Raw genomic sequence first — 17,911 nt, forward strand, 5'->3', positions numbered from 1 at the left:
GAAGGAAGGAAGGAAGGAAGGAAGGAAGGAAGGAAGGAAGGAAGGAAAAGTTGTCCAGACCTTGTCTTTGGGTCCCAAGGTGCAGACTCTGAGGCAAGTGATTCGTGTGCTCGTGATTTATTCTGAAAAGCCCAGGAGAAGCTGGTACCAAAGTGGTAGAGGTGGAGGTGGGGAGAAAAGGAAGCCCAGTAGGGTGTGGTCTCAGGCCAAGCATCAGCTTCAGCCCCAGGGGATGCTGGAGTGTGAATGACAGCCCAGTTGTCCCCCACTGGGGCTAGGGAGCTGGGCTTTTCAATGCTCATACCTGCCAGGCATTGCCTAAGGACTGCCCCGGGAGGACATACGCTCCCAGGCACTTTGGGGACACAGAAGCTCTTTGAAGAGGGTCACAGATGCAGGCTGTTAAAAAGGAGGCACGTGGAAGCCAGGTATGGGCACAAGAAATAGGTAAGAGGGATCCCAGGGCATGTACATTGATCTCCAGTGTCCACACACCCCGTGGGGTTGTCCTGAGGACTAAGTGAAACAGCTCGTTAAAGCCCCTAACACAATACCTGCCTTGTGATAAGAGTTCAAGAATGGAATCCACTGCTTTTCTCATTATTATTAGCAAGCTGGGTCCAATGGGTGCTGAGGCCCCATGAGGCCATTCCAAGTGGTAGAGCTCCTTTTGCACCATATGTGCCTGATCCTGTGTTCTGCCCTTACCCTAACCTTCTCACCCTTTCCTGGGCAGCTACAGTCCATGGTGGATCTCCTGGAGGGCACCTTGTACAGCATGGACCTGATGAAAGTGCACGCCTATGTCCACAAGGTGGCCTCCCAGATGAACACGCTGGAAGAGGTAAGGGCAGAGCTCTACCCAGGAGCCAGGCTGGGTCAACACTGGACGCCAGGGGTAGTGTCTGAAGGGGCCTGGGCAATTCTGCCTTGACCCTGGTGGCTGTTGAAAACTGGACTCCAGCAGGCAGCTGGGAGAGGGAGCTATAGGCCTCTGGGTCCAGACTTCGGAAAAGCGGTCTGACTGGGCTCGTGGGCCTACAGGACGCTGGAAGGCTGGCTGGAGAAACTGAGGCACTGGCTGACTACATGAAAGGGATGTGGAGTAGGGCTGGTTGGAACTTGCAGTTGCCCTCAGTTCACCAAGACCAAGACTCATACATTACACAAGTCCAGGGCTACCTGTCGCATAAAATGCCACATAAAAGTACAGGACTGGCCAAGCCCACCAGGGTAGGGCTTATTAGGACAGCATGGCGGTCCCAGTACCCACTTGCAGCAGACGCATCTTCTGGTCAAGTGCAAATGTGCTGGAGGGCTAGGCAGGTGGCCAGGACTGCCCCCTGAGGACAGCGACAGAGCTGGACAATCCTGGGGCGTCCACGCTGCAGGTTCAAGGTTTACTGGCACACATCTCTGCTGGCACAGCCCGGCCTCCGCCTGTTTCCTGCATCCGGCCCCTGCTGGGCTGCCGGGAGCCTGGGGCCATGCAGCTGCCAGGAGCGGGTGTGGGGGCTTCCTTTCGCAGCTTCCTTTCCAGAGGGAGGGGGCACCTGGGCATCCTGTGCCCCCGGGTGAGAGATTAACCCCTTGGTCTCCCCAAAGCTGGGGTCACAGTGGCTTCAATTATCCAAAAAGTGTTTGGTGTGTATCTACCGTGTGCCAGGCCCTTGCCGGCATGGGAGTCAGGTAATGGTTGTTGGACTGCTACCGTGCGCCGGTGTTTTCTGTGCCCCTCGTACATGCCAGGCTCTCCTGATGCCAGCTCCATGGTTATCCTTCTTTGGCCTTTCCTCCCGTAATCTTAGGAAATGTTAACTCGCTTCGTGGAACTAGGAGCCAGGCGATCTGGAGAGTGTATTTGCTGTGGCTGGAACAAATCAGAAATGGTTTCCGTAGCCACAAAGAAATGATTTTTTAATTGTCTTCTGTTTTGCATTATCTGCGCTTTGCTTCTGTTCACTGGGCGATAACTAAAAAAAAAAAAAAAAAAGCAAACAAAAAAAACCCCTTATTGCTAACTCTGAGTGGAAGTGGAGAAAACAGCCTCACTTGGGAGGAACTGGCTCCCTCTGCCCAAGGGAAAAACACCACTCATTCACTTTTTAAATAAGACAAGAATGATCACATGGCCTCTGGGCAGCATGCTTTATCCACCCAGGCCTGCTGGTGCCACTGTCTGTACCCTTGGGCCCTGCTCAGGAGACGGGCAGTGAAGCTGGGGTGTCCCCTCCAGGGAGGCGGGGGGTGGGGAGTGGCTCTCAGAGGAGGCTAGAAAGACCTTGATTAAGGTCCTGCCCCACAGAGCGTCAAGGTGAACCTGAGCCGGGAGAACGAGGTGGTGAAGGAGGGCATGCGCCATCTCAGTGAGCAGCTGAAGCGCTATGAGAATCACTCGGCCATCATGATGGGCATCAAGAAGGAGCTCTCCAGCCTGGGCCTCCAGCTGCTGCAGAAGGACGCCGCCACGGTCCCAGATGCTGCCCCAGCCCCCGGCCCTGCTAGCAAGGCTCAGGTGAGGCCATGGCTCTGGTGATGGGGCCAGAAGGTGGATGGACTTGGGAACACAGTGTGCCAAGGACCTCAGTCCCAGGAACCAGCTGGATGGGGGTTTGAGATCATAGGAGAGGGCTGAGGGTTAGCACAGCTAGAGAGTCCACAGCAGGGTTGGGGGCAGGGGTTGCTGGCATACAGCGAGCACGGTTGACAGAGGTAAGCTGGGAGCAGATGTGGGGATCCAGCCGAGGGGTGTGTTTGCTGAGACAGGTGTTTGGCGGCATCCAAGGCATTTCCGTTTCCAAACTAGTGGGGACAAGGCTGTAGAGAGGACCCTCCCTGCCTGGTCCTGGGGATGGGCTGCAGCAAAACCACTTTTAGCCTCCCTTGCTGTGGCTGGACCCCTGGCTGGGTCAGGCCTGCTCGGGGGTAGATGGGCAATGCCTCGGGGAACCCTGCAGACTGACACCACTTCATCAACCCAGTCTGGAGTGGAGAATTCCTACAGCAAGTACCCAGGTGTTCTATACTCAAGCTCAGCAGAAAGTGAGCAGAGACAACAGACAGAGCCATCCAAGACATATAACACACCTTTATGTGCATTTGAAAAAGGCCCTTCTTGGGGCGTCTGGGTGGCTCAGTTGGTTGAGCGTCCGACTCTTGGTTTCAGCTCAGGTCATGATCTCACAGTTCATGGGTTTAAGCCCCACATCGGGCTTTGTACTGACAGTGCAGAGCCTGCTTGGGATTCTCTTTCTCTCTTGTGGTCTCTCTGCTCCTCCTGCACCCTCTCTCTCTTTCTCAAAATAAATAAATTTAAAAATAAAATGAATGAAAGAAAGAAAGAAAGAAAGAAAGAGGAAGAGAAAGAAAGAAAGAAGGAAAGAAAGAAAGAAAGGAAGGAAGAGAAAGAAAGAAAGAAAGAAAGAAAAGGAAGAGAAAGAAAGAAAGAAAGAAAGAAAGAAAGAAAGAAAGAAAAAGAAAAGAAAAGGCCCTCCTCTAAGCAGACAAATTGCCAAAAAGGCTCTCCTTCTGGGCAAATAAAAAGGAGCCCCTTGTGGGTGGGCAAATTGTACAGAGGCTCCCTCCTATGATAGATATACACTAGGGTGTGTGGCTTGGCAAATGGGAGTACAGGCTCAATTTCAGTGCCCTCATGCCCCTTTGGCCTGTCACCCATGTGTAGGGCACAACCGCTCCATTCTGCACAGCGGCCTTGTGTTTTGGAGTAGGGAAGAAAGGAGCCGACGTTGTGGAATCCTGACATCCTCTAAACCTGACTTCTAAAGTCTAAACCTGACTTCCTCACAGACAGCATCTCAGTTATTCTCATAACCACCCATGAGGAGGGAGCATCATTGACCATTTGGCAAATGAGGAAACGCAGAGCGAGGTCACATGGAGAGAGGTCGGCTGCGCCAGGACTTGAACGCGCATCTGTGTGACTGCGAGCCCATGCTCTTCCTCTCCGCCTCTTGGCCTCCTGTGCTGACATTGTGATGATGGGGCCATCTGTGTCTGCAGCCGGGACCGCCTAGTTGCTGATAAAACGTGGAGGAAGCCTGGTGCCTTAGCCCAGGGCAGGCTTCCTGCTCATTCCCGTGTCAAGTCCACAGGCACTAATGAGTGCTGTTTTGGCCACGACACGGAAGGTCTAGATACTGTACTTGCTGTATCTCCTGGAGATTCTGCCTAACAATAGGTGATGTCACAGGGCCTGTGATCTTGTGCCAAGCCAGCATCAGAGGCATTTAAAGGGAAGTGAAAATAAAATTTACAAAACGTTGGAAACTGCATGCACAAAGGGCAATGCCCTTGATGACCAACCCATCCAAGTTTGCCTGAGACTGAAGGGTTTCCCAGGATGCAGGACTTACAGTGCTAAAACTGGGACAGTTCCCGGCACACTGAGATGACATTGGTCATCTTGCCTCGGAGCCTGAGAACCTCTCCCCTGCCCACTAACAAAGACCCATGAGTGAGAGAGAGACAGGGATAGGAAGCTGACCTGGTGACCAGTTACCTCCCTAGGGAGTTGATCATTATAATCTACCCCCTGGGGGCGAGGATGCAGGTGGTTGGAAATGAGACAGGAATCTAACCTATGAGGCTGGGCTTGGGAGCTATTGCTGAGTGGGGAAACCAAGGCACACCCCAGTCATGGACTTCGCCATTCTGGGGGAAAGCTGTGACTTCACGAGCACCTGAGGCGTAGGTCCTGGAGTGGCATGACCGCTTCCAGTACCCATAAGCTGAGCCTCCGTGACCTCCCACAACACCTCTTCTACCTCCCCTAAGTCTGAGATTTCACTTCTCCCTCAGGACACAGCTGGAGGGAAAGGCAAACACAGCAACATGCAGAAGAGCTTTGTAGACAGGGGCCTCCCAAAACCTCCTAAGGAGAAGCTGCTGAAGGTGGAGAAGCTGAGGAAGGAGGGCGGCAAGGGCAGATTCCCCCAGCCCACAGCCAAGCCCCGGACCCTGGCCCAGCAGCAGGCTGTGATCCGAGGCATCACCTACTACAAGGCGGGCAGGAAGGAGGTGGCCGAAGCTGTGGCTGGTGAGTTGGAGGAGGGTTGGACCCTTGGGGACTGGGGGCTTGCTGATAGATGGCACCCCAAAGAACACCTATACGGATCCAGTGTCTTCTCTACAAACTGCCCAGATGTCACCTCCACTGGTTACCTGGTGGTGCCCTTTGTTCATCCACACAATGAGATGATACCCCTCATGGCGTTGTTGGGGATGAAATGATATAAACAATACAAAGGGCCACTCAGTTCCTTTCCAGTATCTTCAGCTGTTTCCGCTCTCACTGGACTTTTCCTTCTTCATTCAAAAAGTTGCTGAAGGTCCACCATGTACTTGCTGTATCTCCCAGAGATTCTGCCTAACGTGGACTTCACAGTCCAGTGGGAAAAAACATACCTGTGGCCAGGCAACAGACAGAGGTGGGGTAGGAGTCCCCAGACCTCTAGCCAGGCCAGCATTCTGGGAAATGACATGGAGCCTTCTGGGCACCTCTTGTTTCCCAAGTGACTTTGGAATGGATGGCCTCTCCAGCACCCCCCACTTCTTATTTCCCCAAAGAAGAGCCCACAGACTCCTATATTTTTCCTTCAATCCACGGGGGATCACAGTGAAGGGCAACCAAGTAATTAACCAAAAACACAAGAGACCAAAGTTCCAAGAGTACCCAAATTTCTGGGCCTTTCTCACTGATGTGGCTCCTGATTCTTCCTCTGAAACCCTCCCCAAATGCCTGAAGGGCATCCCAAGCCTGCTCCCCCTTCCCGGGTCCTGTTGACCACCTCCTTCTGTGAGGACCTCTGCCCACACGTCCAAGGGACTGGAAGGTAGAAATGTGAGGGACCAGTCTCCTTCAAGAGCCCCCTAAATTTGTGGTCTCTCAAGGCTCAGGGGCCTCTTCCCCAAGCCCCTAGTGCTAGCTGCTGACTGGCTCTGAGTCCTGCCAGCTCAGCCTGGCCACAGTACAGAGCCTCTGACCCCTGGCTGGGCACTGCCCAAGAACAGCTGCAAGCATCTGGCTCTGCCAGCGAGGCCCGTGGGAACAAGCCTCTTGCCCTGGCAGGCTGCCAAGGCCAGATTCCCCTGAAAGAGGGTGTGCCCATTCCCGAGAGACTCCAGGGGCTGCCCCACAATGGGGCCTGGCTAAACCCTATGCAAAGAGCAAGCCTGGCAGGGAGAGAAAAGGAAGAAGTCGGGTAATTGTCCTGGAGTCAAGGGGCCTCGTCCCCTGGGGGCCACACCATCACTTTTCCTTTGTCCCTGGCTTCTTGGTTTTCTGTGTACTTTCACACATGCTGTTGCACTTGATCCAGGTGAGGAAACAAGTTCAGAGAGGTGAAGAGACTGGCTCCAGGTTTCACAGTGAGTGGTGGGACTGGAACCCAGGTCAGCGGGCTGCAAAGCCTGCCTTAGACCCCTTCACAGCTCTGTCCTCTGCTATGTGGCACTGAATCTTCCTGCTTTCCCTCTGCAGGCCCCATCCATCCCAGCCCAGAGAAGTGTGTGGGTCAGGGATGACCCAGACATGGCCCCACACAGGTCCCACGGGAGCAGAAAAAGTCATCCTGTCAGCAAATGCCTTACCAGCAGGGGTGGGAAAAAGGGAGGGTGGTTTCCGAGAAAGCCACGAAATGAGAGATAGGAGATGAGTGGGGGGACAGAGACAGAGACAGAGACCTGGAGTCCAGAGGTGATGGGAGGCTGGCTGCACCTGCCCCTCCCTGCTTGAAGTGGCAAATACTGGGTGAGAGGAACAGGCTGGGTTCCAGGGGAAAGGATAAGGAAAAAGTCTGCAATTTGGGAGCAAGGGTTTCTGCCTCCTGGAGTTGAATCGAGGACATGAAAGAATTGGTACAAAGCGTTTGACACTTAGGAGGGAAGGGGTCTCATATTTGGCACCTCGTACTTGCCAGGCCCTGTGCGAATGATTTGTATACGCTTTCCTCTGATCACCACAGCAGCCGCACGTGGTGAGCCTTGTGATTCTCGTTTCATAGAAGGGGAAGCTGAGGTCCACCAAGGCAGGCGACTTGGCTGAGCTCACTCAGCTGGGGTGCTCAGAGCTGGTCCGCTGACCGCAAAGCCTCCCCACCTCCCCCTTTTTGAGGCCTTTTACTCCTCAGGGCCTCCCCGCTTCTCTCCGCCATGGCCCCAGAGCTGGGAGCCAGGTGGGCCTGGGGAAGACACTGGGCAGCAGCTCAGGATAGAGCACAGGGTCTTCTCCCCGCAGACAACGCCCTCAAGGGCACTTCCTGGCTGGAACAGCAGCCGCCCAGGGCGGAGGGCAGATCACCAGAGCCCAACTCAGCAGAACAAGACGAGGCTGGGCCCAGGGCCTCAGAGGGAGCGGACTTGGCCTCCGGCACCCCCGGCTCGGACCCCTCCGTCACCTCCACCCCAACTCCCACCACCCGTCCCCTGCTCACCGAGCTACCTTCACGCCCAGACGTCCCCAACCCAGGTGAGTAAGCCTCGCAGGGGTCAGCAGGGTAAAGCCCATGGGCCAAATCCAGCCTGCAGCCTGTTTTTGTATGGCCCTCCAGCTAAGAATGGTTTTTTACATTTTTAAAGGGTTGCAAAAAAAAAAAAAGAATACAGAAGTATGTGGTCTGGAAAGCCTAAAATGTTACCTATCTGATCCTTCATAGAAAGTTTGATGGACATTTACAGTGAAACAGGTGGTATTTTCAACAAATCCTTCTTAACATATCACCTAGGATCCCATCATCAAATCCGGCAATGATTTTCATATCTTAATTTTTTTTTATGTAGCTTTTTTGTAGCTTTGGCTCGTGTCTTTCGGTAGAAGTGTTTCCTATTAAATCATCGAGCCCATCTTTCTGGAGGGCCTCTTGGCTACCTGTGATAACAAGGTATTGTTAAACCCATTGCCTACTTTGGCCTGAGTGCATTCCACTTCCAGGAATCTTTCCTGAAGGGTCCATCGGCAATGTGGACAACAGCTGCAGCTTAACTGGTTCCCTCCCAGCCTATTTCCAACATCAGAAAACTGGAAATAATCTGAAGGTCTCACACCAAGGGGACTGGGGCACAGCTGTCTGGTGGCCTGGTAGAACCTTGAAATCACATCATTAAAAAGCCATTTAATGATGTGAGAAATCGCCCAGTGGAGGGAAAAAAACAGGATACATAAAACTGAATCTTCAGAAGAACCACGGTTTTTTACCATATGTCTGCATGACTGGACATGCAAAGTTAAGAAAGAAACAGAAGGAAATACAACATGTTTAAAATTTTCTTTGGATAATGACATTTTGAATCATTTTTATTTCCCTCATTCTCCTTTACTGAATGTTCTGTGTTTTCTCTGCTGATCAGACATTGCTTTGATCAGGAGGAAAGGGGGAAGAGGGCTGCGAACAAAAAGATCAGGAGGGATTTAAATATGTCCCAGATAACGCTCCCTGGGCTGCTGCTCCAGCTCGGCTCGGGGCCTGTGGGTCTGAGTATCAGACGCTGTACCCCTCACTCCCCGTAGGCAGAGAGATAAGCTGTGAGGGCACCCTCCGGGCTGTGGACCCCCCCGTGAGGCACCACAGCTACGGGCGCCATGAGGGAGCCTGGATGAAGGACCCCGCCGCGAAAGATGACAGGATCTATGTCACCAACTACTACTACGGGAACAGCCTGGCAGAGTTTCGCAACCTGGAAAACTTCAAGCAAGGTTGGGGAGCCCGGAGATGGGAAGGGGGGCAGGGTGTGGGCGGCCGGGGGGGGGCCTCCTGTGGAGACTGAGCCCTCTTTTGCCTGTGGTTTCCTGTGGTCCAGACTTCCCCGGCCTGGCCCAGCTCCAAATGATCGGCCACCCCAAGGAGGGGCATCTGAGGGCACCCCCTATGCGCTGGCACCGAGCCAGGAGCTGGAACACAGCAACAAACAAGAGGGATGTGGTCCTGCCCTCCTAAGTGTACCTTACTGTCAAGAGGAACAATACTTAGAGTTTCCTCTTCTTGAGCACTTATTATGTGCTAATCATCCTGTGTGCGTCAGCTCATGGTATCTTCAAAATTCTATGAGGTGGGGGTTGTCGCTCTGTTTTGCAGGTGAGCCGAGCTTAGAAGAGTTGCAAGTCTGGGCAGGGAAAGGCAGAATTTTGGTTATCAGATCTGGTGCGTGATGGGGGAGGAGACACTTAGACAGGACCCACCCTCCAGAAATGCACGGTCTGATGTGAGAGGCAAACACTTAAAAGAAATAATTTCAGTGTAGTGTTTGTGGGAGAGCTCAAGGGACAGTGGAAATCAGACTTCCCAGAGGAGGAGGCGATGCTGAGCTGAGCCCTGGAGGAAGAGCAGGGATAGCCATGCAAAAGCGAAAGGGACAGGTATTCCACGCAGCAAAGGCCCTGTGCGGGCCAAGGCCTGGCGATGAGAGGCAGGGTGGCATAGAGGAGAGGTGGGGGAAGCAGAATGAGAGAGTAGGCTGAGGCGGCCCTCGTGAGCCACATCAAAGTTTGGGTTTATCCTGATAGCTGTGGAGTCACAGAGTATGGCCTGGAACAGCCAAAGTCCTTCCTCTGCCAGGTCAAAATTGGCCTGATCCCTGCCTCAGGTAGCTCACAGGCTGGTGTGGAGGAAGCCAATGAAAAGTGCCAAGGCAAGGATTATGGTAGGTCAGAGGAGAGGCCCTCACTCAATCCCGGGGTCGTCGTGGGAGGCTTCCTGGAGGAGGTAACGTTGGCTAAGGGCTCTGAAAGATAAGGAGGAGACCTTCCTCAGGCAGACAGGATGGGGAATGGAAGTCCAGACGAAAAGAACAGCATGGGCAAAGACGCTGAGACAAAGCATAGAGGCTGTCTAAATCCTGGCTGCCCCATTCCATAACTGTGCGACCTTGAACCCTCTGCCCCTGTTTCCTCCTTGGCAAACGGGGATGATAACAGTACCTCCTCGGTGGGCGCGGTGGGGTAGGATGGTTGGCCCAGCTCCAGGCCCATAGCACACTCAGTGTCCCTTGCTTGCAGGGCCACTCAAGAGCCCTGGGTGGCCTCGCCAGTCCTGGGGTGAGAGGGGAGGCTGTCTGGGAGGCTCAGGTGTGACCCTCAGCCCTCCACACGCAGGCCGCTGGAGTAACATGTACAAGCTGCCCTACAACTGGATCGGCACGGGCCACGTGGTGTACCAGGGCGCCTTCTACTACAACCGCGCCTTCACCAAGAACATCATCAAGTACGACCTGAGGCAGCGCTTCGTGGCCTCCTGGGCGCTGCTGCCAGACGTGGTGTACGAGGACACCACGCCCTGGAAGTGGCGCGGCCACTCGGACATCGACTTCGCCGTGGACGAGAGCGGCCTGTGGGTCATCTACCCCGCGGCGGATGACCGCGACGAGGCCCAGCCCGAGGTGATCGTGCTGAGCCGCCTGGACCCCGGCGACCTCTCCATGCACCGCGAGACCACGTGGAAGACGCGGCTGCGGCGGAACTCCTACGGGAACTGCTTCCTGGTGTGCGGCATCCTGTACGCCGTGGACACGTACGACCAGCAGGAGGGCCAGGTGGCCTACGCCTTCGACACGCACACGGGCACCGACGCGCGCCCGCAGCTGCCCTTCCTCAACAAGCACGCCTACACCACCCAGATCGACTATAACCCCAAGGAGCGGGTGCTGTATGCCTGGGACAATGGCCACCAGCTCACCTACACCCTCCACTTCGTGGTCTGAGCATGGACCTGTGCTCACAGGAGAGGAGGGGCAGTGGGCATGGGGGCTCCCCACAGCAACTCCTGCAAGGGGCTCCATCAGCAAATATTTTGGGGGGGCCAGGTCCCGGGGCAGGTGCTGGGCATGTGGCACAGCCAGGTCAAAGCTCCCTTGGCCCCAGTGGGTTAGTAATCCCTTCCACTCACAGAGCACCCTGCCAAGAGCTTCGTGTGCACTCAATCCCACTCAGTCCTCCCACTGGCACCCTTGGAGGTAGAGATGATTGAGCCCATTTAACAGATGAGGACACTGAGGCTCAGAGAGACCGTTCCCTTGCCTAAATAGCCTCACTTTGGATCAGGCAGGCCATGCTTTACAGATGAGGAGACCTGACCACACTCCCCTACACCTCCAGGCCTCTCCCTACTCCTATAGTTTCTCTTGCTCTCTCAACTCTGTCTCCCTTCCTGGGGCCGCTCTAAACCAGAGGCATCTGGGACCCATGCACTAGTGTTGGTTGGAGGCTCCGCTCCATGTACCACCCCAGGCGCCCGTTCTGGCCGAACTGTTGGTGGCCCTGGGCTTCAGGCCCCTTGGCTAATGCTCCTGCTCCTTGCTTCTAGCCCCCCCCCCCCGCCCCTGCCACCCCTCCTCACCGTTCTGTCCAACCACATTCCAAACCTCCATGGTCACCCAGCCACTGAGCAGAAACCACACCCCGAGGAAAAATACCAGCCCCTGTTCCAAGCTCCCCCTCCCTCTGTACTCATTTTTATTTTCTCTTATTCCGCCTCAGTGCCGTCATCTGTTTCCGCAGCAGCAGCTGAGAAGGCTGCAGGCAGCTGTCTGCCAGCCCCGACTCTACCAGGGTGGGCAGCTGGGCCAGGCCCTGAGGCTCCCTCTCCACCCAGAACAGCTGGCTTTGGCCACATACCACAGGCCATGGGACCTCTCCTCAGCCCTTCCCAGAGCCTTTGGGCCTGCGGTCCATGTTGTCGTTTCTCTCTGGACCTTTGAACCCACAACCTGTATGCACTCAGGGATACCTCCAGGACTGCCATGAGCAAGACCCTAGACCCGAGGCTGGGGTGGTGCCAGGATGAAACAGATTCTGTCTTCCTTGTCACTCCTGACCTGATCATTTAGCGGAATGGCCCAGCAGCGGGGGTGGGGGGGTGGGACATCCGGGGGAGGCTGAGATCGGAGCAGTTGGGTCCAGGGGAGGCACCGGACCTTATGGTTGCAGGCAAGTGCTAGAGGGTAAAAGCTGGGAGGGAAGGAGAAGGGGGTCTGTGGACCAGGCTTTTCCTGGCTTCAGAATTATTGGTGCACAGGTGGGCCATCTCTCCTGGAGCTGCTGGTGGCTTCCCTGAGCCTCAGACCCAGACAGCCCACAGGACAAGACCTTCAAGCCTGCCCCTCATCTGCCATGAGCTAGGAAGAAGTTCACCAGTCCAACTCCCTGTTTCACCAAAGGAGAAATATGCCCAGAGAGGTTTAGAGAGTGGCTCGGGACCACACTGGGGAACAGGACACAGCTGATCTTCCAGAAGGGCTTTGTCTATACCCTTTATTCTCCCGGTTTGGAGGCAGCTCTGCCTGGGAAGGCCATAGACTATCGGGCACCCAATCCATCCCAACACCTTTAAAGAGTATTTACTGCTGATCCCTGCACCACCCCCGACCCTGCTCCCCTCATTCTGTTCCCATGCCAGCCCCTGAATATCTGTATATTTGAACGCCCAGGTGCCATGTTAGAAAATTCAGCTGCATACCCAAGAGTGTAAGGAAATGCATTTTGTGCAGAAGGCATTTCTGTCAGGCATTGTCAGGTGATGTTTTGTTTAAGCTCTAACTCACCCCTAAAATAAAGGGGAATGATGATAGCCAGCCAAGCAAGGCCTGACTCATAGTGGTGGACACATCCAGCCTCCCCCACCCAATCGACGGCAGGCTGCACTCAACAGTCTCTTCAGGGGGCTGCGTTTCCCTTGGCCCTGGGTGTGGGTTTTACAAGACTGTGTCTTTCATGATATCACAGCCTAACCATGCGAAAAGTGTTCAGACTCCTCTTGCTCATTAGTCTGAGAAAAAGGAAAGTTACAGAGGACTGGTTTGGGAAAGTTAAAAGGCAAGCAAGATTGTTTTCTGGGGGAGATGATGCTGGCTGTAGCCTCCAAACATTCACTAAGTCCCTTCTGTTTTCAGGCCTTTGTGTGGGGGTTAGGTGATGATAGAGTTATTTTCCTTGCTCCGCAGATAGTCGAACTAGAACCCAGATGAGTCACTTGTCATGTAAGCAGTTAAGTGAAAGGCCGGGTCTCAAATTCAGGTCATCTAACCATCACCACTGACTGAGCATCAAGTGTGCCCGGCATGCCATGGGCACATTCTTTCATCTTCCCCACAGGGCAAGGTATATACTCAGAATGTGCCCATTTTACGGACGAGGAAAACTGAGGTGAAGGGACTCACCCTAGGTCACACAGCAGCTTAGTCTGTGGCAGATCGGGGTTTCAGGGCTGGTCAGTACATGCTGTTGGCCAAATGCATGACACTCTAGGGGTAGCTCCAGAAGTGATGGCTTTTACTCTGTGCGACCAGGCCACAAACTGCATCCACACTGGAGACCCAAGAAGGAGGATGGGGTCAGCTTGTAAAGAACCTTGAATGCCAAGCCAAGAACCGTCTCCAATCACATTTGGAACAGAGTCATATATAAATTAATAGAGAAAAGAAAATTCTGAGACAAGTGGAATTTGTTCTGTTGCTGATGGGAGGCAGGGACAGGTTTTTGTTGTGGGCTTTATTACATTTGGCAACAGTACTTCAAATAAGAGAGGACCTGGACTGGGGAGGGTCAGTGTTTCTTACTGACCTTGGCTGTGAAGGCAAAGGAAGCTGTCTCCGGTGTTCTGAGCCCGTGAAGGGGCTTTGGCTGCCGCCTTTGACTCCCCCCTAGAGATTTCTGGGCCTTGACATTTAATCTGCTGTGTCTACGGAGGAGAGAAGGGGGCCTCTGCCTCACAGGGCAGCCCTAAAAGTGAGGCTGGGGTTTTCCTGGGAATGATTTGAGTGTTCCTGAAAGCCCATGTGTTCCAAAGCATTTTCTCCCTGACAGCATTGGAGGCCACTCCGGTGACAGGAACACACAGCACCAGATAGGGTTATCAGGGAGCCTGGGTAGGAGTTAGGGAGCCCTGGGTTGGGATCTGGCTCTACCCCTTATATGCTGCATGCTTGGGCAGGGCAGGGACTGACAGAGGGGACAGATGTCAACTCCCTTTTGTGGCTGAAAACTTTCAGCTTAGTGAGGACTAAGGGCGGCTGAGGACCCAAGCAGCACCCTCCTAGAGCTAGAAGGCCCCTTGACACGCATTATTCCCGATGTAACTAGGAACCCCCAAGGTTGGCACTACTTTTCCCCATTACAGGTGATGAACCTCAAGTTCAGAAACGTTAAGCAACCTGCTCAGGGTCGTGAGTCTGTCAAGTAGTAGAGTCAAGATTTGCACCAGGTCTGTTTTGTACCAAGGCCCCAAACTAACTGTTAGGAATCTTGTAACGAGTCGTGTTTTCTTTTTTGCTTTGGCCGCTGGGAACCTCAAAGTCAAATTTGAGATTACTTTTAACAATTGTACTGAGTCAACTACTTGACTCTGACTTCAGTCTAGCTTTCTGCTTTAATCTTTACCCCGATCTGTTTATTTTTTACTTTATTGTATTTTATCTATTTTTGTAAGCTGCCACAATACCTTTTGTACAACAAGGTGACATATAACTAAATAAATAAATACATGATCAAAAGCTCCGTTGGAAAGTCTTAACTAAATGCTATGGTCTGCTTCCTTATTGTAATACAGACATTTAATAACAAAAAGAAATGCTTTCCTGGGGAAAAGAGCATTCTGAAACTGGGAAGGTGGGCCTGAAGCATCTTAGTTCCATGTTTTCCAAACTTGAGTCACTCGTGTACAGACTTTTGTGACTTTCACCATCCCCCCCTTGACCATCTTCAGAATGGTTTACTATTTCCCTTTCAGATGATTTCATTCTTTTTCCTAAAATAATTTTATTTCAAAGGGAAGTTTAATAAGCTGTTAGGAAAAACAAAAAAAAAATATTTTTTTAAAGGAGGAATATTATAATAGTAAAAAGAAAGTCAGTGACCCATCATGCAAGGTGGCTGGGATGGGACACTGAAAATGAACAGCACTATTGTCTTCTGGTAGATGCTGTGCCTGTGAGCCCCAGTCCAGTCGCTCCTTGTGTAAAAAGCAAGATTAGGAAATGTCAGGGGGCATAAAGGGCAAACCAACAGCAAGTGAACATTGACCTTGATGTAATCAGAGGAATGGGACTGGAGGGAATAGATTCTCCCATCCGATTCAAAGGCACTTCACCTGGTGACTTAGATACCTCCAAGGAGCTGTCAAACCACTGATGGTGACTTGGATTTAGACCAACTTCCCCCAAACACACACACGCAGACACACAGACACACACACACATATTCAGCTAGGCCTTCCCTAGCTCGGCAGAGCTGGGCACTGTCCCTGTGGCCCCTGGCAATAACAAGGGTCCCACTCCCCACAGGACAGCCAGCCAGAAGCACGGTGCCACTCCCGCCACAGCGGGGGCTGATGGGTCATGTCCCTCTCACCCTGTAGACGCCGCTGCAGGCCGAACATGGCAGGGCTTTGGGTAATCTGGATGGTGGCCTTTCCCAGCCCCAGCCCTGCCTGTTCCCCCCACTGTCCCCATCTTCTCCGGCCCCTGTGTCAGCTGTTCCCTCTGCCTGCTACACTGGCACCTGCTCCTGGGCATTCAGGTCTCAGCTGAAATGTCACCTTCCCAGGGAAGCCACCCCTCAAGGCTGGGTCTGAAGGTGGCCCCAATCACGTGCTCTCTTCTCTCTTCACTAGTGGGCACTTCTATTAGTTTACTTGCTGAGGGTCTGTCCCCCCTCACTGGGATCAGAGCTCCTTGGAAGCAGAACCTGTTCCCGCCATGTCACCGGCACTCAGGAGACCCCCCAACAAATGGCCGCAAATCACAGATCACAGTGATCTGTTGTCAGAACCTTGGGCAAGTTCATACAGCGTCAGCTCAACAAGGATCCAGATATGTGGCCACTGGAGAGGTCATGCATCTTTCATTTATTTGTGCAGCATAAGTCAGGTTCCACACAGAAATCTCTGGAATGCAATCTCGGATCATTAAGGTTGGAAAGCAGACAGGATATTCCCAGGGACTCCCTCCATCCTGCAGTCGGATGAAAATGAGAAAACCCATCTTCTAAACTCTCTGCTCTGCTCCACAGCCCGGCACTTAGGCAGCCAAGAAAGCCATAGCGCCGTGGTGCTGCGCGTGACAGGCAGTCAGCTCTGGGCCCCAATTCAGGGTTCAAGGCAGCTGGGTGGCCAACAGAGGCCAGAGGCTGTAGAGTTCAGTGGGCTGGGGGGGCGCTGAACTGACTGATTTCTGACCCTCCCGGGCATGGTCGACGGCAGCTCCTGCCAGAGGGAGCGGTGGCAAGCTTAGTGTGATTTTGTCAGCCCTAATCACGATGCCCAGCACACGGTGGGCACTCGGGAAGTGGCAGCTCCTGTTGCCCTTGTGACCAGTCAATGCCCTGCTCAGAGGGTCTGCCAGCTCTCCACGCCATGCCCCGTGGGCTATCCAGCATGACTGACACCTGTGTGCTGGCCTCAGGGGCACCCAGCTGAGCAAGTCTTATCTCTGCCCTTGAGAGCTTGCTGGGAGGCGGGGGAGCCAGAGGCAACAACCCCCACGCGGTGTGCCTGGTGCTCCAACCCCGGGCAGCCCAGAGGGGCTCCGCGTGCCTTGCTAAGGAGCGTGGGCTCCTCCTGGAGCCATGGAGGGACCAATGCCTCCCAACCCGCCTCCATGTCAAAGCAGAGCCTCCCCTGGTCACTCTAATGATGTCGTCCTCGGAGGGGACCTCTCTCTGCCCTTTCCACTTTCTCCCTGGCTGCAAGCTCTTAAAATCTCCCCCTGGCTGGCGTGGAAAGGAAGAAATAATAAAAATAACTAACCACCCACAGGAGCTAAACATCCGAGTGTGTGCTCTGTGCTGGGGGTGGTGCTCAGTCTATACGGCACTATCTCCTTCAGTCTTTCCAGGGACCCCACAAAGTCAGTACTATGGCTGTTCGTATTTCACAAATGAGGAAACTGAGCTGCCAACTGCCACCTCACGTGTTCAAGGTCACACAGCTGGTGGTGGCCGGGCTTGTGGCGCTACCCTCTCAAAATAGGCACCGGCCTCAGCTCATTGCAGAACCACCAGGGAGTTTTAAAGGGGCCTATGCCCAGGTACCCCCACACGATATACCATAGTATCTGGGGTCGAGGACTGAGATTCAGTGTGTTTTAAAAGTTCCACAGGAGGGGTGCCTGGGTGGCTCAGTGGGTTAAGCGTCCCACTCTTGATTTCGACTCAGGTCATAATCTCTCGGTTCCTGGGTTCGAGCCCTGCGTCAGGCTCTGTGCTGGCAGCATGGAGCCTGCTTGGGATTCTTTCTCTCTCTGCCCCTCCCCTGCTCTCTCTCTCAAAATAAATGAATAAAAATGGTAAAAAATAAAATAAAAGCTCCACAGGAGACGTGAGGCCCTCACCCTCCTGCCGCTCACAAAGAGCCCCCTGAGCGCAATGGGGTGGATCTGTCAGATGCCAGGTTGCACCCAAGTTAGCACCCTCTGCCCTGGCTGCCCTAGAAGAGGGAACGGAGAGAGCAGGCCTCAGCCGGGCGCATCGGCCATTTCTCCCCTCTGGGGCGGCTGCAGCTGGGGGGGGTGGGGTTCCAGGGCACAGAGCACAAAGGCTCCCTCTGCCCCCAGGCGGTGCCCAGACGCTGCCCCGCCTACCCAGCCCAGTCTGAACTCTGCCCACGTCTGGGACCAGCCCCTTGACCCCCCACATTCCAGCAGGGACCCCATGAGGGAGGGACAGACAGGGCTTTCAGGATGCATGCCTGCCAGGGGGGGATGAATTATTACCGAGAATTATCTGCCATGAGTACGGGGTGGCATTTCACGTGCCAAAGGTTGGCTGGCCCCGCCCTGGCCCTGGCTGCTTGGCTCCAGGGCCCTCATTCCGACTGTGCAAGGACAGAAACCTTATTCTCTTCCACAGCAAGAGGCCTCCGCCCCTCACCATCTGTGCTGCACCCCCTCAGCGATCCCCCTCTACCCCCAC

At 53.9% G+C, this 17,911-nt stretch overlaps 1 protein-coding gene and 1 long non-coding RNA gene across 2 annotated transcripts in view; one reads left to right on the plus strand and one right to left on the minus strand.

The window, feature by feature from the left end:
- The window catches only part of OLFML2A (olfactomedin like 2A), a 27,985-nt gene extending 13,469 nt beyond the window's left edge, over positions 1-14,516 (plus strand). The window contains exons 3-8 of the mRNA XM_040482297.1: positions 737-844; positions 2,306-2,515; positions 4,819-5,056; positions 7,256-7,486; positions 8,525-8,710; positions 10,106-14,516. Coding sequence (XP_040338231.1) covers positions 737-844; positions 2,306-2,515; positions 4,819-5,056; positions 7,256-7,486; positions 8,525-8,710; positions 10,106-10,710 — 1,578 coding nt within the window. The 3' untranslated portion in view covers positions 10,711-14,516. The remainder of the gene's footprint in view (positions 1-736; positions 845-2,305; positions 2,516-4,818; positions 5,057-7,255; positions 7,487-8,524; positions 8,711-10,105) is intronic.
- Positions 1-17,911, minus strand: part of LOC121034980 (uncharacterized) — a 36,845-nt gene that overhangs the window by 12,465 nt on the left and 6,469 nt on the right. The gene's annotated exons all lie outside the window — the stretch shown is intronic.

This window comes from Herpailurus yagouaroundi, unplaced genomic scaffold, assembly GCF_014898765.1.
Source record: "Herpailurus yagouaroundi ecotype Mexico unplaced genomic scaffold, PumYag 160, whole genome shotgun sequence".
Taxonomy (NCBI): Eukaryota; Metazoa; Chordata; class Mammalia; order Carnivora; family Felidae; genus Herpailurus; species Herpailurus yagouaroundi.